Source organism: Hyperolius riggenbachi, chromosome 4 (genome assembly GCF_040937935.1).
Source record: "Hyperolius riggenbachi isolate aHypRig1 chromosome 4, aHypRig1.pri, whole genome shotgun sequence".
Taxonomy (NCBI): domain Eukaryota; kingdom Metazoa; phylum Chordata; class Amphibia; order Anura; family Hyperoliidae; genus Hyperolius; species Hyperolius riggenbachi.
Window position 1 is genome coordinate 44,509,329 of NC_090649.1, and position 25,912 is coordinate 44,535,240.

At 41.6% G+C, this 25,912-nt stretch overlaps 1 protein-coding gene across 2 annotated transcripts in view; it reads right to left on the minus strand.

The window, feature by feature from the left end:
• Positions 1 to 5,338: 5,338 nt before the first annotated feature.
• Positions 5,339 to 25,912, minus strand: part of LOC137571190 (cytochrome P450 2B11-like) — a 33,017-nt gene continuing 12,443 nt past the window's right edge. For both annotated transcript variants that reach the window (XM_068280011.1, XM_068280010.1), the window contains exons 3-10: positions 22,471 to 22,633; positions 21,008 to 21,157; positions 19,327 to 19,487; positions 18,528 to 18,704; positions 14,497 to 14,638; positions 13,258 to 13,442; positions 11,579 to 11,720; positions 5,339 to 7,813 (exon numbers count right to left, since the gene is read on the minus strand). In XM_068280011.1, coding sequence (XP_068136112.1) covers positions 7,635 to 7,813; positions 11,579 to 11,720; positions 13,258 to 13,442; positions 14,497 to 14,638; positions 18,528 to 18,704; positions 19,327 to 19,487; positions 21,008 to 21,157; positions 22,471 to 22,633 — 1,299 coding nt within the window. In that variant the 3' untranslated portion in view covers positions 5,339 to 7,634. The remainder of the gene's footprint in view (positions 7,814 to 11,578; positions 11,721 to 13,257; positions 13,443 to 14,496; positions 14,639 to 18,527; positions 18,705 to 19,326; positions 19,488 to 21,007; positions 21,158 to 22,470; positions 22,634 to 25,912) is intronic.

Sequence of the window (25,912 nt, forward strand, 5' to 3'; positions counted from 1 at the left end):
GGACGCGGAGTAAGCCGCCTTGCTCTTGGCATATGCGGTGGCTTTTCCGCGTTTTCTCACACTAATCAAGAGAATGCCAAGAGTGTGCAAAGCAGTAATCAAAGCAAAAGGTGGCTATTTTGAAGAACCTAGAATATGACATATTTTCAGTTGTTTCACACTTTTTGGTTATGTACTATACTTCCACTTGTGCTAATTCATAGTTTGGATGCCTTCAGTGTCAATCTACAATGTTCATAATCATGAAAATAAAGAAAACTCTTTGAATGAGAAGGTGTGTCCAAACTTTTGGTCTGTACTGTATATATCAGTCAATTACTGATTATTTAGTAACTATTGAATCCATGTGTCTAGTTTTACCTTGAATGTATTTGTAAATAAGCGTATCGGAGAGTAAAGTAGATTTCGGCACTCAAGGACTAAACTGGTAGCAGACTGGAGTGACATCTACTGTGTAGCTGACTTGCTGACAAGGCTTTCTTCAATCCCAATAGTTGTAGGATAACATGATTTAGCTTATAAACACATACACTTTTAAATTAGAGAGTAGAGAGGCGGAGCTGCTAAATGTCAGACTTCATTGGTAAAAAAGTACCAGCAGCGTGAAACGATCATCCTGAGGACCTCCATCCTGGCACCCCACATAGCCTCACATAGCCGCTCCACCAGACTTGCTGACTGTGAGGGCTGGAACCCACAGGAGTGCTTTTGGCAGCGTTTTGGCAGCGCTGCGATACGCTAGCACTTTGCCAAAACGCTGGGCTAATGTTAATGGATGAGGCAACTTCCACAGGAGCGTTTGCGTTTCCCAGAAACGCAAACGCAGGACCTGCAGCATTTTGGGAGCGTTAGCGCTTCAATGTAAAGTATTGAAACGCTAGCGGAAACGCTCAGAAAAACCTAAACTGAGTGGTTTTGCTAGCGTTTTGCGGTTCAGCACACTGTAACAAAATGAAAAATAATTCACAGGACCAATCAGGATAAAAACGCGAAACGAAAAAACGCAACGCAACCACTGAGCAAAAAAATACAATGTTGCAAAACGCGACCGAAAACGCGTATGAATCCACTTGCAAACCGCTCAGACAAAACGCTAGCGGTTGCGTTTCGCCAGGGCCGGCTTTAGGGGGGGGCGAGAGGGGGCAGAGCCCCCTCAAACAGACTCGTTGCCCCCTCAAATCAGAGCGGCTCTCGCTCTGCCGCTGCGGCTGCTTCCTGGTCCTGCGTGGAGCGCAGAGCGGTCATGTGATCAGTCACATGACCGCTTCTTCCTCCGACGGCTCTCCGAGACGAGTCTCGGCTGTGACGCAGGCAGTGTGGCGACATTAAGAGCCGCCCCGCATAGAGGAGGAGTCGACTCTCTCAGAGAAAGAGGAATTCTCCTCCTCTGAGAGAGTCGACTCCTCCTCTATGCAGGGCGGCCTCTTAAGGTCCCGCTCCCGCCACTGTGCCTGCGTCAGAGCTAGCTGAGACTCCTCTCGGAGAGCAGCACTCGGCAAACTTTTTCAGCCAGCATATTTGTCCGCCCGCCTTCTGCTACCCGCCGCCATCTGACTGCCACCCGCCTCTCCAGACACTGGCTGTGGCAGTGTGGCTGCGCAGTGTGCTGTGCCAATTGCATTGGCATTTGGCAAAATCGATCAGAGTGCTGCAGGTCTGGTGTGCTGTGCCAGTTCAGTTGCCAGTGACCAGTCCAATAGTCAGCCTGGCTGGCAAATCCGATAATTGCCTCATTTAAGGTCAATCAGTGTCACTGCCAGAGTGCACTGCAGCCTTTCTGGCAAATCAATAGTTCAGAGTGCCTCATTTATTTTGTGTGCGTTCTTTGCCATCTGCTGCCACCTCAGGCCCTCTGCACAGCACTGTAATTGTGCTAAAAATAAAAAACACGCAGCATATTAGCATTTGAAGAAAATTATTTCTGACTGTGTTACACCTGAGAACATTTTTTTCAATAATCTGCAGTGCGTGGCAGAACTGTATTTGTGGTTAAAAAAACACGCAATATCAGTATATTAGCATTTGACGAAAAATATTTCTGTGTTTACACCTGAGAACATTTTTTTGATAACCTGCAGTGCGCAGAACTGTATTTGTGGTAAAAAACACCACGCAATATCAGTATATTAGCATTTGACGAAAAATATTTCTGTGTTTACACCTGAGAACATTTTTTTGATAATCTGCAGTGCGCAGAACTGTATTTGTGGTAAAAAACACCACGCAATACCAGTATATTAGCATTTGACGAAAAATATTTCTGTGTTTACACCTGAGAACATTTTTTTGATAATCTGCAGTGCGCAGAACTGTATTTGTGGTAAAAAAAACACCACGCAATATCAGTATATTAGCATTTGACGAAAAATATTTCTGTGTTACACCTGAGAACATTTTTTTGATAATCTGCAGTGCGCAGAACTGTATTTGTGGTAAAAAACACCACGCAATATCAGTATATTAGCATTTGACGAAAAATATTTCTGTGTTTACACCTGAGAACATTTTTTTGATAACCTGCAGTGCGCAGAACTGTATTTGTGGTAAAAAAACACCACGCAATATCAGTATATTAGCATTTGACGAAAAATATTTCTGTGTTTACACCTGAGAACATTTTTTTGATAATCTGCAGTGCGCAGAACTGTATTTGTGGTAAAAAAACACCACGCAATACCAGTATATTAGCATTTGACGAAAAATATTTCTGTGTTTACACCTGAGAACATTTTTTTGATAATCTGCAGTGCGCAGAACTGTATTTGTGGTAAAAAAAACACCACGCAATATCAGTATATTAGCATTTGACGAAAAATATTTCTGTGTTACACCTGAGAACATTTTTTTGATAATCTGCAGTGCGCAGAACTGTATTTGTGGTAAAAAACACCACGCAATACCAGTATATTAGCATTTGACGAAAAATATTTCTGTGTTTACACCTGAGAACATTTTTTTGATAATCTGCAGTGCGCAGAACTGTATTTGTGGTAAAAAAAAACACCACGCAATATCAGTATATTAGCATTTGACGAAAAATATTTCTGTGTTACACCTGAGAACATTTTTTTGATAATCTGCAGTGCGCAGAACTGTATTTGTGGTAAAAAACACCACGCAATATCAGTATATTAGCATTTGACGAAAAATATTTCTGTGTTTACACCTGAGAACATTTTTTTGATAACCTGCAGTGCGCAGAACTGTATTTGTGGTAAAAAACACCACGCAATATCAGTATATTAGCATTTGACGAAAAATATTTCTGTGTTTACACCTGAGAACATTTTTTTGATAATCTGCAGTGCGCAGAACTGTATTTGTGGTAAAAAACACCACGCAATACCAGTATATTAGCATTTGACGAAAAATATTTCTGTGTTTACACCTGAGAACATTTTTTTGATAATCTGCAGTGCGCAGAACTGTATTTGTGGTAAAAAAAACACCACGCAATATCAGTATATTAGCATTTGACGAAAAATATTTCTGTGTTACACCTGAGAACATTTTTTTGATAATCTGCAGTGCGCAGAACTGTATTTGTGGTAAAAAACACCACGCAATACCAGTATATTAGCATTTGACGAAAAATATTTAATGACAGTCATTGAAGGTTTGTCCAAACTTTTGGTCTGTGCTGTAAATTTTTGGGGGATACACTACAGCAGAGCTCAAACTTCCCCGGCAGACCTTTAACACCACTGTAAGGTCATGACATGTATATTTGGCCCCACCCATGACCACGCCCACGGTCTGTTGCATGACCACGCCCATTTTTCGGCGCGCCGCGCTACGCGCGGCGCAGGGTTTCTTCGTGCCCCCTGCAAATTTCTGTCTGCCCCCTCATATGTGCCTGTCTAGAGCCGGCCTTGCGTTTCGCGTTTGCTGATTTCAGTGGGTTCCAGGCCTGAGTGTGTCCTTTCTTAACCACTTAATGACAACTTCACACTTTTGTATTTGTGGAGAGTGCACCATCAGTTTGTTACTAAATGAGGCACATGTGGTATCATTTCAACCGGGACAAGTTGTAGAATACATTTTGGTGCGTCTTAAAGCTTGGACACACATTACCTAAAAAATAGGTACGGACAAACTCAATCCAGCATAAAAAAGTCATTTTCTAAATTATGATCAAATTTGGGAAAGGCTTAGCAAAACTAAAAGAGACATATGTAGTAACATTTTAACCGTGATAAGTAGTAAAATAGAGTTGAGAAAGTTTTAGGGTTGCGGCCCATGTCTTTTTAGTCGCAAACTGAATCAAAGGCAATTACATTTTTGCATATGCTGTACCAAAATGAAAGACTTGTAAAATAAAAACAAAGTGACAGAATATGAAAGAAACAACATATATTGTTACCTTAGAAACTTGGCTTTTTAAATATGTATGCCATGAGGGTATATTACTATTATTATTGCAAATAAGGTCTTATACTCTTCAATAGTGTACAATGAGAAAGCAAAAGCGAAAAACAGAAAAAAGACACCTTTATTTTCAAATACGATATTGTCACCATACATTGTGCTAGGAACATAATCTAAATGTTGTTATAACCAGGATCAATAAGCAAATAAAATTGGTGGGTTTTACTTATAGTTAGTAGTGTTTATTGTAAAGCTATAATGAATGTAAATGGAGAAATAGTGTGTTTTTCAGTTTTTTTTCTATACTTTTTCCTTTAAAATGCATTGAAAATAAGCTCATTACTAATCAAAATTATCACACACAATATATAGCTCATTTAGGTGTGATTAGTAGTAATAAAGATATTGGTGAATGAATACGAGCAGTGCTGATATGTGAAAATTCATTTGGTCCTGAAGTGGTTAAATAAAGTATTGTAGTTGCAGTGCCAGCCTCCATCTCTCTACTCTCTCACTTGAATGTATTATGTCTAAAATCATATGCATGACTTCCTATGCCGGTCCCTGGATTTCCTCTGCATGATGACAACTGCAGTTCTGCAGAGCCTTGCAGTCCAATGCTGAGTTCTGGATTCCAGTCCGGTGAAAAAGCTGACTTCTGCCGATCCGCATGATACGCTTGCCAGGGTATAAACAGCACAAGCCCATTTGCTTTCCATGTAGTATCACAGCCTCAACCACCAAAGAAGGTGACAGTTATTTAAAATATATGTGACTGACACGTTCAATACTTTTCTACACAGGGCACATCTCCCTCCCCTCTTGTCTGACCAGTTTTGCAAGGTCTTATTGGCAGATGGCAGCATATCTGTTTCTCTCTTCTTTGCATTGACTGTGGATCACTAGAACTGAGCCCCCCCCCCCCCCCCCCCCCCGGAAGGGGGATTCATCTTCCTACAAATTCTTACATGAAACAGGGTGTATTGTAAAAGTAGCTTAAAATTATTATTAGTGTTAATATTTTTTTATTCATTCAGTACCAACATTTTCTGTAGAGCTGTCCATAGTACAAAAAAAGACAATAATCGATACATGAGACGTTCAACACACTGTACAATCAGGACATCCAGCAATACAGCGAAGCTAAAGTACAACAGAAACAGGAAACACTAGTGGAGGACCTTGCGCTTGTGAGCTTACAGTCTAGAGCAGGGGTGGTTAAAGAGACACTGAAGCAAAAAAAAAAATGATATAATGAGAACAGAGGGATAAGGGGAAGGGAGCAGAACCCAGTTCTTTGTCAGAGAGCCGCCTTTGTAGCGTCTGCATGGCCCCGGGTCATAGTTTGCACAAGCCTGGTCTAGAGGGCAGTTGAATGAAGACCCTAGGGGAGGAGACAAACAGGCTAATAGATGGGGTAATACATATCCAATTCTACAGTAGCTATTACAAATGACACGCTTGTCTCAAGAGGTGTGTTGTAAGCAGGGGCGTTTCTAGCCTTTTTGTCACTCCAGACAAGAACCATAACGCACCTGAAACAAGCATGCAGCTAATCCAGTCTGACTTCAGTCAGAGCACCTGATCTGTATGCTTGTTGAGGGGCTGCGGCTAAAAGTTTTAGATTCACAGGATTCACCGGATCAGCAGGAGAGTCAGGCAACTGGTATTATTTTAAAAGGAAAAATCCATGTCCTTCTCAGTTTAGCTTCCCTTTAACTCTTCCTGTCCTGGAAACAATATTAGACTTATGTCTCTGCTCCTAATAAAATCAATGTATCTGGATACCATGTCCTCTGAGTCCCTGCTCCCACTTCGCCTAACCAAAAAGGACAACTGGTAAGCAGAGAAAACCAAAGGGCATTTAAAAAAGGTGCACACAAATTTGGGCACAGGGTGAAGCCAAAAGACAGCTCACCCTGATCTAGCTATACTCCTGCTCTCATTCTAATCTCTTCCCCTACTGAGAACCTCATTATTTATTTGGCCACATCATTCAGGCTGCTGCTATTGCCAGCACCCACATTACACCGTTAGGGCTTTGGCTACTGCCGCAGCACAAATTAGCCAGTGAGCAATCCACCAGTGTTACCTGCTTATGAATTTTACGAGGTCATGTTCACATCCATAATGGTCCACATCCACATCCTTAAAGCTATAAGCTTGCTATACACCAGCGGTTCTGGATGCTTGCTTGGCTTACCAAGAGGGAAAAGGGATAATTTGCATATTTAGTGGTAGTGCATTGTGGGTAACCACAAATGTTCACTTTTAACTGAATTATTGCAAATTTCCTTCTGTTTTAAGAAGGCAATTACACCAAGCTTTGCTTTTTTTAGTAGGAGGGCTTTTTGGTTCCTTTTATCCTTCTATACATTCCTAGTAGTTTGGGTCACCCTGAGCTGCTTGGTTACTCTAAGTATAACAAGTAAATTGTCTATGTATCTTATCTAAAGTTTAGATAGTTTACACAGCAAATCTAGCTGCAAATAGCTTTAATTGAAAATGACTATTTCTTCCTTTGATACAATGACAGCAGCCATGTTGTTTGTAAACATTACACAGAGGCAGGCTTATCTGTATCTTTATCACTCAGCCTGTGAAAAAAAAACTAATCCCCCTTCTCCCTCCTCCCCTCTGCCTCTGAAATCAATGGCTAGTAACACCTCCTCCTCCTGCCCAGACTGAGCCCCCATGAGCCCTTGCTACTGCCAAGGCTCTCTGAAAACCTGTGGGCGTGGTTTATTTCGTTTTTAGGGAATTAGAGTATTAAAACAAAAACAAAAAAGTATTTGGCTTGAGGAATGCCCTATAAAGAATAGAAAAGGAACACAATTATGCAATGAGTAAAATTTCACCTCAAATCCACTTAACATTATTTTCGCGAAAATTAAGGCAAAAAGAATATCAACGTTTTTGCTCATCACTGCAATCCACATTACAGCCTACGGCAGTGCCCAAATCCTGGGTGCAGCATCGAAATTATTTGTCTCGACCAAAGCTCCTAGGGTCCAGTTGGCCATAGTTCATCTTCTAAAACAAGTAAACCTTATATATGTCCTGGCTTGTTTACATATACACAGTATTCAGTGGAAATAATTAAACTGCAGTTTCTTGGAACATCTAACAAGAAACACTGATAAGACATGAAGAAGTTAGGGGTGTCACAAATTACGTAATAAAGTATCTCCTCCTCTGGAAGTCTGGAGGTCTTCTTCATGTTTTGTTTAGAGCCATTTTACGATTACTTTGGTTGAATGAGCTTATTAGCTGCGAGATACAGCACAAATCATATGAGGCTTTGGTCCATGGGTGCCTGCCCGAACAGCAGTGAGGTCTACTTCTGTACCAGGAGGAGCCTGGAAAGTGAAGTTCTGCAGTAAGGTGGTGAAGAACAGGAACAGCTCCATCTTGGCCATGGTTTCACCAGCACAACTTCTTTTACCTGGAGAAGAAAACAACAGATTAAAGAGAACAATGATGTTTAGGGCTAAGACAGATGGGAATATGGCTAGTGGGAGAGTTTCCCACCACTTCAGATGAGCCACTGACAAGCATGTACAGTACATGTGAAACAACTGACAAGCCATTCATGAATGGTCCATAGGCATTTGGCATAGGAACCCATGTTAAATTTGGGTGCTCAATAAAATAGCATGCACTGCATGAAGCCACAGTTAGTATAATGTTAGGCATTAATAGGGGGCTAAATATCAGTGGGGATTGCAGCAGGTGGCAGCAGGTAGGGTTAGGCATCTTCTGGGGTGTTGGCTAGGTTTAGGCATCGGTTGCGGGTCAATTAGGGTTGGGCATCAATTGGGGGGTCGGTTAGGGTTAGGCATCATTTGGGGGGATGTTTAGAGTTAGGCATCACTTACCGGGGGTGGGGGGCGGGGTGTTCAGGTTAGGCATCCATAGAGAAAGGGTTCAATAAGGATAGGTAATTTACCAATATTTTATTAGCAGCTACCTCAGGCACCCACATTTCCTTAAGCCTCTATTTGATATATGCTCCTGGAAATCCCAAGAGTTTTACGAACATAAAGGAGATTCACTTTATCATTGACCACTATGACAAAATTAATTTTGGGAGAACTTTTCTAGTAAAGGTTAACTACCTAATGACCGTGTCATGCCAAGGGGAGTGAATGCGGCGGCAGCCCCCTAACGGCAATTGGCGTCAAGTCCTGGAGCTGCAGTTTCCCAGGGAATGGCCACGCGCAGGGGTGCAGCTAAGGTTTTTGTGGCCCCAAGCGGACTGTAGGAAGTGGCCCTATCCTGCGGCGCACTTCGCGCGCCGCGGTGAAAAATGGGTGTGGCTATCCCGCATAAGTGGGCGTGGCCATGGCATGTGGGTGGAGCTGGAGGGCGGATTGGGGCGGAGCTGTTTGCGGGGAAAATGGATGTGGGGGTGATTGAGGCACGCACAGCGTGCCGAAAGATGGATTTGGCCATGACATTGTATGGGCGGAGCTTAACCATAGCACAGCAAATATAGCCAACTATGACCATTAAATAATAAATGCAGCAACAGTTACCCCAGACACCAGAAAATAAAAACGCAATTTGTGCAACATTTCAGCAGAAAACAAACGCAATTTGTGCAACATTTCAACAGAAAACAAACAGAATTTGGGCCACATTTCAGCAGAAATCAAACGCAATTTGGGCCACATTTCAGCAGAAATCAAACGCAATTAGGGCCACATTTCAGCAGAAATCAAACGCAATTAGGGCCACATTTCAGCAGAAATCAAACGCAATTTGGGCACATTTCAGCAGAAATCAAACGCAATTTGGGCACATTTTCAGCAGAAATCAAACGCAATTAGGGCACATTTTCAGCAGAAATCAAACGCAATTTGGGCACATTTTCAGCAGAAATCAAACGCAATTAGGGCCACATTTCAGCAGAAATCAAACGCAATTTGGGCACATTTTCAGCATAAATCAAACACAATTAGGGCACATTTTCAGCAGAAATCAAACGCAATTAGGGCACATTTTCAGCAGAAATCAAACGCAATTTGGGCCACATTTCAGCAGAAATCAAACGCAATTTGGGCACATTTTCAGAAGAAATCAAACGCAATTTGGGCACATTTTCAGCAGAAATCAAACGCAATTAGGGCACATTTTCAGCAGAAATCAAACGCAATTAGGGCACATTTTCAGCAGAAATCAAACGCAATTTGGGCACATTTTCAGCAGAAATCAAACGCAATTTGGGCCACATTTCAGCAGAAGTCAAACGCAATTTGGGCACATTTTCAGCAGAGATCAAACGCAATTAGGGCACATTTTCAGCAGAAATCAAACGCAATTTGGGCACATTTTCAGCAGAAATCAAACGCAATTTGGGCCACATTTCAGCAGAAGTCAAACGCAATTTGGGCACATTTTCAGCAGAGATCAAACGCAATTTGGGCACATTTTCAGCAGAAATCAAACACAATTAGGGCACATTTTCAGCAGAAATCAACGGCAATTTGGGCCACATTTCAGCAGAAATCAAACGCAATTTGGGCACATTTTCAGCAGAAATCAAACGCAATTTGGGCACATTTTCAGCAGAAATCAAACGCAATTAGGGCACATTTTCAGCAGAAATCAAACGCAATTAGGGCACATTTTCAGCAGAAATCAAATGCAATTTGGGCACATTTTCAGCAGAAATCAAACGCAATTTGGGCCACATTTCAGCAGAAGTCAAACGCAATTTGGGCACATTTTCAGCAGAGATCAAACGCAATTTGGGCACATTTTCAGCAGAAATCAAACGCAATTAGGGCACATTTTCAGCAGAAATCAAACGCAATAAGGGCACATTTTCAGCAGAAATCAAATGCAATTAGGGCACAGTTCAGCAGAAATCAAACGCAATTAGGGCACAGTTCAGCAGAAATCAAACGCAATTAGGGCACATTTTCAGCAGATATCAAACGCAATTAGGGCACATTTTCAGCAGAAATCAAACACAATTAGGGAACAGTTCAGCAGAAATCGAACGCAATTAGGGCACAGTTCAGCAGAAATCAAACACAATTAGGGCACAGTTCAGCAGAAATCAAACACAATTAGGGCACAGTTCAGCAGAAATCAAACACAATTAGGGAACAGTTCAGCAGATATCAAACGCAATTAGGGCACATTTTCAGAGCTGCAAAAAGAAAAGAATGTACTCACCTGGCACTGGCAGAAGTCTTCTCTCCCGGGTCTCCCAGTCTCCTCTCCTGGCCGGCTCCTCAGGCGTGCAGTTCCCACGGAGCTCCCTCCCTCCTCCAATCTCCCGCGCTGATTGAATCAGGGCTACGGGAAGATGGCCACCCGAAGCCCTGTCCTGGAGGCATAAATAGTCTCCAGAGCAGGGCTTCGGCGGCGGCCATCTTCCCGTAGCCCTGCCCTGCTCTGCTCTGCCAGCCCCGCGGGGCTGCGGGGAAACAGTGACGTCACGCCGACGTCACTGAGCCACCGAGGCCCCTACGATCTTGAGGCCCCAAGCGGCCGCTTGGTTCGCTTTATGCCTCGCGACGCCCCTGGCCACGCGCATGCGTGATCATTACCTGCCCGCTCATGGAGCGGAGCTCTGTGATTAGCCTGCTAGCCACTGATCACGGCTAGCAGACTATTTGTAAACATAAGGGGAAAGAAATCCCCTTTGTTTACATCAGTACAGTGCTGCGGTCCCCGGCCGCGCTGTACGAGATTGGCGATCCCAGGCTTCTGAATGGCCGGGGATCGCCGTCCTCTCATAGGCTGATGCCGATGAGAGGCGGAGAACAGGATGGATCGCCGTCCTGCTAAAACCTTGAGGCGGAAGGGAGGGAGGAAGGAGAGGGAGGGTGACAGCGGCAATGAGAGGCTCTATGAGGCAAAAAAAAAAGAAAAAGCAAGCGGAGCAGCGATCGGACACCTCCGGCGGCATGACCCCTTAGGGACAAAAAAAGGAGGTGAATCGGATCACCATGGCCCTTAGCTGGGCTGTGCAGGTGGCTGAAAAGCCTGCACAGCCCAGTGCACCAAAAAAGGGCTGGTCGTTAGGGGGGTTTAGCACTGTAGTGTTCAAGTGGTTAAACAGTTCAGTCTTTTAGGAGGTCACGTTTAGGAGGTTTTGGCACTACAAACTACAAACAAAGAAAAGTCACGTATAATTCACCACACATGGGGCTTAGTCACTGAAAGACCCACCATACACACTATTCCAATTTACCTATAGAGAATGGGATGAAGGCCTCAACCTTTTTAAAATTTCCTTGTGCATCAAGAAAGTTTTCTGGGTAGAACTCATGAGGCTTTTCAAAGTAGGCTTCATCTGTCAGTGCAGAGTACAGCACTGGGAACACAGTGGTGCCCTAGAAGAGAAAAGGATCAGTTAACAATTGGAGACAAACCAACTGTAAATGTTTTCTCAGGAGCAGAGAGCACAGGAGAATACTTGCAAACCTGGGTAACACATAGGGATGCTCGCTCGAATTCCGCAGATTTGAAATTTTCGCATTTCCAACCGGAAATCGTGATTTTGCAGGAAATCCGATTTACCACAACTCGGTAACTTTAGCATAATAACAGAACACAGAAGCACTGGACCAATCAGAGAATGCCGAATTTTTCTGCAAATATTTGATTAACACGGTAATTTTAGAGCATTCTCTGATGCAAAAAGTGACAAATAAAATACATATCAGAAACTGGAAAATCTGAAATTGGCATTGGCAAATATTAGAATTTCCATGCAATACAACCATCCCTAGTAATACAGTAAATTTAGCTTGGATTTATAAAAAAAAAAAATAAGAAGAAGAAAAAAAGTTTAGGTACCTGTGTTCTATCCAACCATATTGAAGATTTATAAAATATGACTGCAGCAGTGATGCTGTAGTTGTCCTCACATGTGCCTTTCTTTATTTTATACTGACTGTAATAATGTATTCAGTAATCAGGACCACATACATTTAAAAAAAATCCAGACATAAAATATTTTTCCTGCTGTATTTCCTCAATGTAATTTGCAACAGCCAAGTGAAAAGATACAATATCAGCGGTTCAGAAATAAAGTAGAAACAGGGTCACTGAGATGGATACAGAATCCTCCCTTCTATGTCGTGTCTGTGATCTCATGTATGGAGTCATAGCAAAGGAAGCCTAGAGAGGTGGTGGGACACCCCACCTGTATTACTGGTGAGACAGCAGATCAAAATCTCAAGACTGTGGGTCTCTGCCAGATGCTGTGTGTAGCTACCCGAGCAACCCCACTAACTAAAGTCAACACACTGTCAAAATAAACCGATGAGATAAATAATTGTATCTATCCTCCAACTGCTAAAAATGACCTTTTTAAAGATATCCCACAGTTTCATTTTATGTATAAAAATGTATAAAGTAGATTTCATGTTTTATTGTCCCTGCTCAATGACTTATTCTTTCTGTGTCCCAGAGCTAAAATATATAAACTATTGAGCTTTTCATCTATCACCTGCACTCAGAAGCTGTTCTGCTCCAGGTAATAGTTTTCTGGCTGTAGTTCCTTATCAGTGAGGGTCACTATAGTCCAAGTGGGTCCCAATTGGAGAGAACCTGTCACTTGCATACCTGAATGTATGCAAGTTATAGTTTCTTTCCAGTTGGGATCCAGTTGGACTATAGTTCCTCTTTCAGTCAGAGAAGAAAAAAAAAGAAAGAAAATGAACACAGCCTAGCTATTTGTATGTTTTGCACTGTACATACACATGACTATCTCATCATGTCACATGTCACCTTAGGTACACTTTAGTAGTAATTTATGTTGGTGATCTAGCCACTGGGATTCTCGAACAGCGCCATTTTGTGACAATTTTGCAAATCATTTGTGATGTTGTAGTTTTTAAATATCAAATGTAAAATTATCTATACCTTAGGAATACAATGTCCCTTGAAGGTGATATCTCGAGTAGTTTCGTGTGGAGCACCTTCAGGTACGATGTTCCCAACCCGCTGTATCTCATGGATGACGGCGTCGGTATACGGCATCTCCTTCCTGTGCTCTGATTGTGGCTGAGCTGTGCCGATAACACCATCAATCTCCTTTTGAACTTTCTCTGCCAGGAGATATGCAACATAGGATGGAAAAGGAGTACAGCTATCAAGTTCAGTCAATAAAAAATAAAAGAATAAACATGAAAATAAATATTTTGCCTCTTGTGGATCTCAGTACTGTACTTTTCAATTGCAAAATGCTTTGGGAGTGTTACACTTTCACATCTTATGGTTTGGCTGTACTTAGTCCAACATAGACAATCTTGCTAGCCTTTTTTTCAGGACTGATACAGATTGTTTTCTATTGTTAACATTTAATTCCACATATTACAATAAATAAATAAATGCATACAAACTAAGAAATGTTTTAAAAAAATGTTTTTTTCACGATGCAACAAAAATAGTTTAAGGGGGGGGGGGTCAACATGTTTTTTTTTTTTTTTTTTACTCAATTTTTTTTTCAATGTCGCTTGAGTGTAGAGAAACCAAATTTGTATATTTATTTCCAATTTGTTACTATTGGATGTCACAGGGGGGAAAAAATTGTATGTATTTGGATTTCGGAGGACTACAAATGTAAAACAAGGTTTTTTCCCACCATATTAAGTTTATAGCACAGCCACATCTCCTGTGCCTTGGGGTACAAACTACAAATGCCTTGGTTGCATTGTTAAAGAACTGGAGGTCCCTGAATCAACTGCGTGCATTTTGCATTTTTATGGACTGAAAATACAAAGCAGAATTTTTTGCATCATATTTCATTTATAGTAGGGCAAAAGATATAAGACCATTAAATATCCCCACAAATGACCCCATCTAAAAAAACTACACCCCCCAAAATATTTGTCAAGGGGTATAATTAGGGATTTGGCCCTCTGGTCTTTTTTACATTTTAATTGGAAGAATGGGGTACAATTTGAAATGTATATATACTAGCCGACCGGCAGGAAGGGGGTATTGCAGAGGTCAAGAGCCCAGATTTTACCTTTCAGGGGGGCCGAAAGAGAGGCCTTGAAAAATACCATGTATGAAACCCACAACATTTTTAGGGATTCTGAAGATGGTCCTGCTATGGATAACCCAGACCATATTACTCAGAGCTGGTACATTCCTTACTTTGGATTTCCGGGTGTTTAATCATTAGCAGCATTCCCCATCTCAGAGTGGTGGTGGTTGTCTCCATTCCGGCCACAAAAAGATCAGCCACCAGAGCTGTCAAGTTTTCATTGTGGAAATATTGGTTGGCTTCTGATTTCCCCTACAAAAACATATGGCAAAAAATACTGTACATTTAACAAAACAGCTATAAAGGCTTCAAGAATAAAGACTTATTTGTAGTATCTACCTTATTTTAAAAGCATACATCCTCTGTCTATTATGTTAAAACGTTTACATTTACTGGGAAGGCTAGCACAAAATTCTGACTGGTCACGTCTTTTCTGTGCCATTGCACTGGCCAATCAGATTTGACTTCCAATGAGGACAAGTGTTCTGATTGCAGTTGTACATCAATGGCCAATATTGTACTACACAAAGGAGTCTCTAGGAGTTTAATAAACCTTTGAACAGCCACAAACTAGTTATCTCACTTTAAGAAAATGCATTGCTTTTGTCTTCAGCTGCTAGAAGTCGTGCTGTAAGTTCTTGAAATGCTTTGATGTCTCTCTTCAAGCAGCAAACACAGAAAATAAAAGCCAAAGTCCTCATTTGATGTCTCACACTGCCCTCTAGTGACAAGTGGCCATAAATACACTTTATAGCAGTACTAATTATAAGATAGGAAATCTAAGAAAGAAGAGATTTTTTATAAAATGTGCTAAAATAATTGGCCTGGAGCATGTGCAAGCCTCTAAAGAAATTGGCTGCTAAAGGGTTAAACCATTTTTTCTATTCTTCTTTATTAAATGGAGTCTGATGTAAAAAAAAAATATATATATGAAAAGGATTCCATACTGCTGCCATGTTGTAAAACCAATATTTTCCTAGCAAAACTAAAAATGTTTTTTTTGTCTTATTTATGTGATAGCTATTTCATTACGGCGGGGAATGCGGAAGAAGAGGACGCTTTGCCGGAGGACGACTAGTAGTCGGCCGAAAACGAAACGTAGCCACGGAGGCAGACCGGAGGGCACCGAAGGACCGGCGAGGGCACAGGACGGCTGCAGGAGGCATGGGAAAGCCCCAGGTAAGTGATTCCCCCCCCCCCCCCCCCACAGTTCAGGTTCCCTTTAAGTGGTATTACACTCAAAATGCAATGTCTGCCCTAACGCATTAAACACAGTGAAAAATAAATATGAAACACTACAAGACTCCTCCGATGTCATTTGAATGCATGTTTACACCTCACTGAAGCTAACTGATATCATTGGGGGCTGCAGGGTAAAGCAATAACGTTTTTTTTTATATAGCACCAACATCTTCTCCAGCGCTGTACAAAGTATATTGTCTTGTCAACAGTCCTTCAGAGAGGCTCACAATGTAATTCCTACCCATGTCATATGTCTATGTATTGCAATAGTAGTACAGAGGCGCCAACAGGGTAAAAACAATATTTCTTTAAAATGGATAAAATGAAGTAGGTAGCGGTGGACTTACCCCTCCAAAACAGACACAAAAAAATGCAGTTTTAAGCAAAAATCTGTTTATTTGCATACTCCGAACAAGGTGCAACGCGTTTCACGGGTGTATCCCACTTCCTCAAGCAATAAATAGGAGCATATCACCAATGTGGTCTGGTACGTAGCCTGGTGCCTGAGGAAGTGGGATATATCCACGAAACGCGTTGCACCTTGTTCGGAGTATGCAAATAAACTGATTTTTGCTTGAAACAGCAATTTTTTGTGTCTGTTTTGGAGGGGTAAGTCCACCGCGACCTACTTCATTTTTTAAAGAAATACTGTTTTAATCCTGTTGGCGCCTCTGTACTATTATTGCAGTTGTTTTCACCCCTGGTGGAAGGGAATTCTTCCTTTTTCCCGATCTACAGAGACCTTCTTAATCCTGGGTGGGGACAGGTCTAATCTCCTCACCGGCCTTCATAGTGGTTACCTGGACGGTAACCCCTGTTTGTGAGTATAACCTACCTATACTTACCTTCCACACCCAATTTACAGTACATACTACACTATACTGGGCTCTCGGCGTCTTCCCTCATATGTCTATGTACGCGTCATAGTCTAAGGCCAATTTAGGTTGAAGCCAATCAACTTATTTGTATGTTTTTGGGACGTGGGAGGAAACCGAAGTACTTGAAAGAAAACCCACACCGACACAGTGAAAGCATACAAACTCCATGCGGATAGTGCTCTCGCTGGGATTCAAACCAGGGCGGGGACCTAGTGCTGCAAGGTGAGAGCACTAACCACTATGCCACAGTAAATAAAGGAGAAAAATGTATCCAATAATAGGTGAACAAATGTTTATTGTCCATTAGAAAATTACGGTTGCCTCTCAGGGATTGCTACTTGATCCCTCCAGAAGCAGTTTGGGGATGAGTTCTGCGCAAAGGCATCACTAGCCTAGGGGCTATTGACACATTCTGTTGCCACGAAGGGAAGTGGGCGTGGCACACAAATGAGCAACATGGAATGAGACTGTTAAGGAGGTGAACAATAACATGGCCGAGATGATCTGGCACTTTGGATAGGTCTACGATTGGTTGGGAACCACTGTACACATGCTAGATTATCGGCAGAGGTGATTGGTAATTTTCAGGGCCAAGAACCATTTAGATGCATGAGAGAGGAACACTGAAAAGCTGTCACAAATTTTGGATAAATACCCAGTGAAATCATTTATGTTTACATTTGTACATAAATCTTTTGAAACCTAAAAAAAATGTTTAGATAACAGAGGCATTAAAGAGAGTCTGAAGCTTTTCTGTAAAAAAACAAACAAACTGATATTAATTTTAATGTTTAGCATATTTTATGAAAAGTATCAACTTTATGATGTTTATAACTGTTCTCTATGGTGGAGATGCATCTTTTGTTTGTAAAATCGCAGTGATATTTATATTTATATAGTGTTAATAGTTCAATTAATTATGTTAGCTAAAACTACATCCCCCAGAACTCCAAGCGGCAGATAACCGCCTCTCTCCTGCAAAGAGAACAGCTGAGCACGCTGTTTGCAGGGAGAGGATGACGTCAGATCACCTGATCGTGCTGGGACCAATCACTCGGTTCCCAAGCACTAGCCTATGACGGAGGATGGTGGAGGTGGTCATGTGACACCGCTCCACCAATCAGCTATGTACTTTTCACTGCCTATGGATAGTAACCTGGCAGAGCGATGCTGAATGTAGCAGATAATTAAACTATTACTTTTTAGCTCATTATATAATAGCCCTAACCAAGCCTGCTCTCCATATCCTCTGACGACGGCATAGAGCCGAAACCTGGTAGGGAAAGGAGAGACGGGTTATCTCGATACAACCACCTACATGTGATAAGGTGCACTTGATATTATTCAGTGCAGAGACCTTATAGGCGAATTTATGCACTATGAGTCCAGTTTGCATGGATCCACAATGTAAGTGTATTGGTTTTAAGGTATGCAGATTGTTGAAATAAAAGTGTAACCCCCTGTGGTAGCAACTCTATTAAGCCTGGCCTATTGTTTGTCCTTTGGTAGTGGACACCATAAACCCATTGAGCGTTGGGTGACTGCAGGCTGTAGCAGCAGGAGTGGGTGACACATCAGTGCTGAGGATTGCATATACAGTATCCTGTAGAGCCTTCCCACTTCTCTATTGGTCCTCTCATTCCATCACTGACTCCCCCGTTAGCAGTCTCGGAGACTGTTCTCTGAAGCTGCGAGCGGCTTCAGAAGTTTTTGGAAGCCCGAGTGCTCCAGAAGACGGACCGCTTCGTACTACACATGCACAAGCACGCTCTCTCACACACTCTCTTGTGGAGTACGGAGCTGCCCATCTTCAAGAGCACTTGGGCTCCCAAAGACTTCTGAAGCCTCCCACAGCGGGAGATTTTAATGGGGGATCCATTGCTGGAACAAGCGAAATTTGAGAGGAATAGGAATGCTCTGTAGGACCCAGATTGGACCCAGAGCTTTCCCTCTCCTTTGGTAAGTATCCCTCTTCTTAGGTTTAGTATGTTAGATCCCATATTATGAAAAGTGTACCTCACCTCTTGCTGCTTCACAAGGTAGGCATCAATAAGATTCCTCAGATCATTTACATCCAGATCTTTCTTCTGCTTCATAAACGTTTCTGTTATAAAGTTCAGCATTTTTTTCATGTTATCAAAAAGTTTGTGGTGAGGTCCTGGCAGGAGGTCTATCAAGGTCGGAAACATGTTATACATCTAAAAAATAAAAGTGAAATCAGATGTATTTTTCTCTTCAGTCTTTCACCCCAACAATTAAGCATATTGCCTTACAAAAGCTGATGTAAATTAAAAATGTATGTACGATATATATATATATATATATATATATGTATATATATATCTATATATATATATCTATATCTATCTATCTATCTATCTATCTATCTATCTATCTATATATATATATATATATATATATATATATAAACAATTGTGCTCCCAGCCTCAGCCTATTACACTCACTCTGTTCTCTTCTGATGGAGCAGAACTGGCTCTGCAGATTTCTCTGGCATCACTACAGTACAGAACACTTGGGAAGGTGGTGGAGAGGCTGGGGGCGGGCACAGGACCCTGCTGAACACTGAATAGGGACTTTCTACAAATCTTTGTCTGCAAAATGTTGTATGATTTCTTATCAGTGGCTGAGCAGATGTAGTCATTAGAACAATTGATTTTTTTTCTCTGTGTGCCCTTAGTTGTTAGTCTTCCAGGACATGGAAAAGAAACTTCTCCACCCATGGGGCCCCCTGCTGCTTCTGGGCCCCCTGCGGCTGCGTCCCTTGCAGGGTCTATTGTTAAGCCCCTGGCAATAACTTACTTGAACTAAAGGAGAACCCATGAGTCTTATGTTCTCATTGATCAGATTCATCAGATTCAGAATGGTGGGTTCATCATAATTGAATCGATGACCAAGAACTATGGATATGATGATATTGGCCACGGCAGCATTAATGAGCGTCAGATTATCGAACGGTTGCCCTTGGAATGAAAAGAAACAATATGCGATTACACAAGAGCAGGAAATAGACTAGGAAAAAGTGTATGACAGAAAGTGTTACAATGGGTTTGATTTACTAATGTTCTCCTTGGCTAAAGAGAAAACTGGTAAGTCATCAGAATGTATCCCATGACCGAGATTTAAAGTAAAATTTACAGAAAGATTTGCAAAGAAAAAATGTTCTTATATTAGACAGAAGAACTTTAAAACATGGAAGATACTGTATATAGATGGAGAGTACATAGTTATTTTTTTGTTGGGAGATGCCATAGTAGGAATACAGTATGTTATACAGGTAAGTTAATTGCCATCCCCCTAAGGCCCGGTTCACATTAGCGTTCCAGGTCCGGCTTCCCCGGACCCGGAACGATCCGTACACTGCAGGTGTACACTGCAGGTGCCTTCCAATGTATCCATTCACACTCGTGCGACCATCTGGATCCGATCCGGGAACGCAGCTCTGGGACGATCCGGCTTTTTTCCAACTTGCTGCATTTTTGCCGTACGTCCCCGTGCGGCTGCGGACCTGGGCCGGATCCTGACCCGAACATGCGGCCATGCTGTGCAATGAGAAACGGATGTTTCTCATCACACTGGCAATAGGACCGGATGCTTCCAGCACCGGTCCTATGCCACTTGGGGGGCCCGGACTACACGCCGGTATCCCCCATGCTTGCGGTGCCTTTCTGGCACTGCAATGTATCTAGTTCCGGCTACTTTATTGTAGCCGGAACTGATACATTCCGGATCCGCAACTTGTGGCCATCGCAGAGACCCGTACGGTCTCTTTGCGGCCCCCGGACCCCCGGACACTTGCGGACTCGAACCGCAAGTGTGAACGGGGCCTTAAATTTGTCCTGGATTGTAATGGACATATGACTATGTTACGTATAAGAGGCAGCAGTAACACTAACTGGTACGTTTTTGAGCAAAGTGAAACACAGTACTAAACTTTTTATCAATTACTTCTCCCTAGAAATTTGCATGGTGCGCTGGAGGATATTTTGACTATAGTAGTTGCACTTTAAAAAGTGTTTAAGTGATTGAAGTGGGATTGCTAAAACATATAGTGGATAGTGTAATGGTTAAGGGCTCTGCCTCTGACACAGGAGACGAGGGTTTGAATCTTGGCTCTGCCTGTTCAGTAAGCCAGCACCTATTCAGTAGGAGACCTTAGGCAAGTCTCCCTAACACTGCTACTGCCTATAGAGCACGTCCTAGTGGCTGCAGCTCTGTCGCTTTGAGTCCGCCAGGAGAAAAGTACGATATAAATGTTCTGTGGTTGTTTGTTTGTGTTTGATATAGAAATAATTCATTTTTGATGTGGGGAAACGAGGAGACCTACCTGCGCAGTCCTGCCCCTACCCACAACTCAGGCTGAGTTGGTAGTTTCAGTGGCAAATTGCATAGCAGCAAAGGAATTTGTTGAAGAAGAGTTAAAACATTGTAATCTGCTGATTGTTAAGGAAAAACATGGTGTTTGCCAAACATGGACTCTCACCTTTTTGAGCTTTTATCGCCTTGGCTAAGAACTCAGATTCCTCGTTAATCTTGTCTTCTATGTCTTTTCTCCCCATCCCGTAATCTCGTAGAGTTGAAAGAGTGAACCTTCTCATTGCCTTCCAGCTCTCGCCATTGGAAAAAACGACACCTTAACACAAGAAATGGGATGTTATTTTTAACTGGATACTTTAGTAAGTTTGAAGAGCATAAGTGATCCAACAAACCTGGACTGGATTTTTAAAAACATTTTTTATAGTTAGGTGGAAAACATTTGCCTTACCTAGGTTATATCAAAACATGATGGGGTTATAGGCTACTAAATTAGCGGTTGTGCTCCTGCTACCATCTTACTATATTATATCTGAAGAAAATGTTGTAAGACCCGACACTGGAAGGACCTACAGGGGTTGGACAAAATAATGGAAACACCTAACATTTTGGCATCATAATCTTTGAACATGTTTTAAGCAATAAAACTTGACATATATTAAATTGTTTTGTTTATTATTTTTGTTATTTGATAAAAATAATTTTTTTTTTTACAGATATTTAAACGAAAGTTGGTTATAATTTATAAAAATGGCAGATCTCTCAGACTTTCAAAGAGGCCAAATTGTTGGTGCTCCTATGGCAGGTGCTACTGTAACAGAAACTGCCCGAATGCTTGGCATTTCAAGAGATACTGTCTCAAAAGTAATGACTGCCTTTGAAAGAGAAGGAAAAAGTCCTCAGCAAAGCACAGTTGTGGCCGAAAGTCGAAGTTGTCTGAGAGAGACTGTTGGACTCTAAATCAAATTGTTAGAAAAGCTTGCAAGACCACGGCTCCTAAAATCACTGCAGAGCTGAATGAACACCTACAGAATCCAGTTTCCACAAAAACTGTTCGTCGGGAGCTGCACAAATCTGGATTCCATGGAAGAACGGCAATTAGAAAACCTCTGCTCTCAAAGACAAATGTTTCAAAGCATTTAGAGTAGAATAGAAAGCACCAAAATTGGTCCCTCGAGCAGTGGAAAAATGTGATTTTCTCTGACGAATCATTGTTTACCTTGTTTCCGAACTCCGGCCGAGTGTACATTTGGAGAAAGCCAAAAGAAGCATTTCATCCAGACTGCCTTCTCCCAACCGTAAAACATGGTGGGGGTTCTGTGATGATCTGGGGTGCTATTTCTCGGAAATCTGCCGGGCCAATGATTTCCCTTCATGGAAGAATTAACAGCCGAGACTATTTAGGAATTCTGGGCAACCAAGTTCATCCTATGGTTCAAGAACCACCAAAATATATTAAAATATATTTTGTTGATTTTCAAAGTGTTTCGATTATTATGTACAACCCCTGTAAGTCTCTCCTATGCCAGTATGGTGGAACAGATGATTAATTATGGAAAGCAAAGCTAATAAAATCAATCCTCCAGCCTAAGGTTAAGAATCCCATATTTGTAAGATAAATAAAGAGGTTACCATTGTCCTTGGTTGTTTTGGCAAATATTGGCAATTTTGGTCTGTTGGTAAATTCATCACCGTGGTTGAGAAGCGCATCTTTTATGGTGTCATATCCACACAGGAAGACAACCTTTGCAGTTCCAAAGTAAATTGTTAACACTGGGCCATACTTCTTGGACAGCTGAGAATACAAAAAAAAATCCTACAATTTTGATGAAAGGTATAAATTACAAATCTAAATATTAAACAGGAATTTCAGTCTCCTAGAAAATTCCATAGCAAATTCCAGCAAATCAATATCTTCAATTGGCTTTCAAATTTTTGGAGTACAGCATGTCTTTTTTTCCCCCATTTTACCCAGGGTATCTCTTTAAACCTTGAAAGGTGAGCATAACCATTTATAGAGTGGAATTTAAAAAGAATCACACCCTTTATTCAAAGTATTAGAACTTTTTTTTTTTCAATTGTTGCTATTATGTCTGTCACTTTCTGTTATAAATGGCATTCAGTAAATTAAGCTGTAGAATAAACTTATATGACCCTTATTCAATCCACTTCTTCTCCTGAGTTATCTCCTAGGAGATAATTTTTCCTCTTCTATTTAGAATGTCTTTTCAGCACCCTGAAATTGGAAAAGTACCAAAGGGAAGGTGAAAAAATGACTGTCCACATTTTCTTGCTTTCTGGTAGCGTAAAGGGTATTTTATTGATAAGATTTTGACATATGTCCTAAGGAGAAAACTTAGGAGAAAAAGTGAATAAGGGTTGGCCCTTTCATTTCAGGTCAAAAAGCAACAGAATATAAATAGCAGTCGATGATTCCTTTGGTTATACCAATCGCATACGAAGGCAAACTTCAATTCTGAATGTTTTGCCAAATCAAAAATGTCCATATTGACAAATGTATAGACATGCAATCCAACAACCTGGATTTATAAATTTATTATAAAATATTACATATACTGTGAATTACATCAGGTCCTTCCAAGCAATAAAACTGTCAGAAACTGCAAAGCAAAACCATGAATTTAGTTTCAAAGTTTTTTATTGAGAAGAAATTCAATGAAAACTTACAGCTTTTTGTAAAAGTCCCTTAACAAAGGGCGTAAATTCAGTCAATCAGTATAACATACAAACACAAAAAAATAAAAAATAAACATAAACCGAATAAGCAGGTAATTCTATTGATCTAATTTATTGTCAACTGTGCAGGTGGGGACAGCCCCTAGAATGAGAGGGCGCAGGACCTCAAGCCCAGGGAAGTCGTGGCCGCGAGCCAGGGTTGCCAAGTTCTTGTGAAAGACAGAGTTGTGTCGTTGACTATTGCCAACAGTCTTTCTGAGATGAGAATATTCATTATTATGGCATCTGCCTGATCAAAAGACAGAGTGGGTTTAAGCCATTGACGTGCTATATGTAAGCGGGCTGCCTTGGCAACATGTTGGGCAAGTCTGTGATGAGGATATTTCCACCTCTGGGGCTTATGTCCTAGCAGAAGCTGAAAAGGGTCAGGAGCTATTTCTGTCTCAAGGGCCGTGCCTATAGCTGAGGCTACTTTGGCCCAAAATTTTTTTACTATAGGGCAATACCACCATATGTGAGGTAGATCCCCTACCTGACCACAGCCTCTAAAGCACAGAGGGGATTTATCTTGAGATATGATGTGTAATTTGTGGGGAGTAATATAAGTGCGATGCAATATCTTGTAATTAGTTTCGATATGAGAAAAATAGTTACTCCCTTTTGCTAGCGTGAGACAGCATTTGGACCATTGTGGTATGGTGAGGCTCTGACCTAGGTCTTCTTCCCAAGCTCTCATTGCCTGTATTTTATCGACCTCCAGGGGTTGTGATATTATTGAGTAAAGATAAGAAATAAGTCCGCCCTCCAGAGGTCTCCGAGCGCACCAATGCTCATATGTAGTACGAGCTGGAGAAATATGTGCCATACGCGTGGTACTCTTTAAGAAATGATAGATTTGTAACGCTCTAAAGTATTCCCCAGGGGGGAAAGAGGTAAAAGAGCGAAATATAGACCAGTTTGAGAGCTGATCATTTACTAAATAGTTTTCCAAAGTGATTAAATTATGGGATATCCACCACTGGAAGGGGCGGGAGTCCCAACCCGGCGGGAAATCTGGATTTCCAAATAATGGGAGCTGGCGTGGTACCTCAGATTGTAATTTTTTGCTAAATCTTAGTCTCTGCCAGATAGATAGTGAGTGGGCTGTTAAAGGTGACACTTTTTTATATTTTGCGGGTGAAAGGTGTAGAGACCACTGGAGGGCCGCCAAGTCAATTGGGGCTAATAAGTCGTCCTCAATGTCCGCCCACAAGGGCCTAGTATGCACCTCATGTAGTTGAGCCAATTGGGCAATTTGAGCTGCTCTGTAGTAGCTAAAGAGATCAGGGACACCGAGACCTCCTCTTTCCCTATTGAGAAACATAACTGATTGCCTGATTCTACTTTTTTTATTGTTAGCAATGAACCTAAAAATAGAGATTTGTAGATCTTTTAGGGAAGCTTTAGTTACCTGTATAGGTAAGGTTCTAAATAAATATAAGATCCTGGGCAATATATTCATTCGCACAGAGTGGATGCGACCAGACCAGGAGATCGACGGAGAGCTCCATTTTTGTAGGTCTCCCTTCAGCTCAGACAGAACCGGCCTATAATTTAGAGCAAAGAGATCTGCTGGGTTTGTTGTAATTTTGATGCCTAAGTAGGTAATGTATTTTGCTTGATAGGATAGTCCTAATTTTGTGGCCAGTGCTTCTGCACTATGTTTAGACAGGTTGGCAAACAGGACTTCCGATTTGTTTATGTTTAGAGTGAGTCCTGAGAGTTGACCGAACTGTTTAACTACCTGAAGAAGGTTTGGGATAGATGTATGTGGAGAAGATAGGGTTAATAGCAGGTCATCCGCGAAAAGATTAGCTTTATATTCTACGTTTTTAATTTTAATGCCCTGTATATCCTGGGTTGAGCGAATTTTGTTGGCCAGGGGTTCAATTATTAATGCAAATATTGCAGGGGATAGAGGACATCCCTGTCGGGTAACTCTCTGAATTGGAATAGAAGTTGGAGAGTCTGTAGGGAGCTTAAGTTGGGCAACTGGGTTGGAATAAAGGCATTTGACCGCATTCAGAAAAGAGCCTCCGATGCCTGCCTTGGCCAAAGTGGTATGCATAAAGGGCCAGTCTATTGTGTCAAATGCCTTTTCCATGTCAAGGGATAGTAAGGCAAAAGGGGTCTTATGTGCTCTAACATTGTGGAGAAGATTAATTACCTTTCTCAGATTATCAGGCGCCTGGCGGAGTGGGACAAAGCCCACTTGGTCTCTGTGTGTAAGGGGGCCTAGGACCTTGTTTAATCTGGCTACCAATATTGCTGTTAGGAGTTTGTAGTCTAGGTTTAAAAGTGATATGGGTCGGAAATTTTTAATGTCAAGGGGATCCCG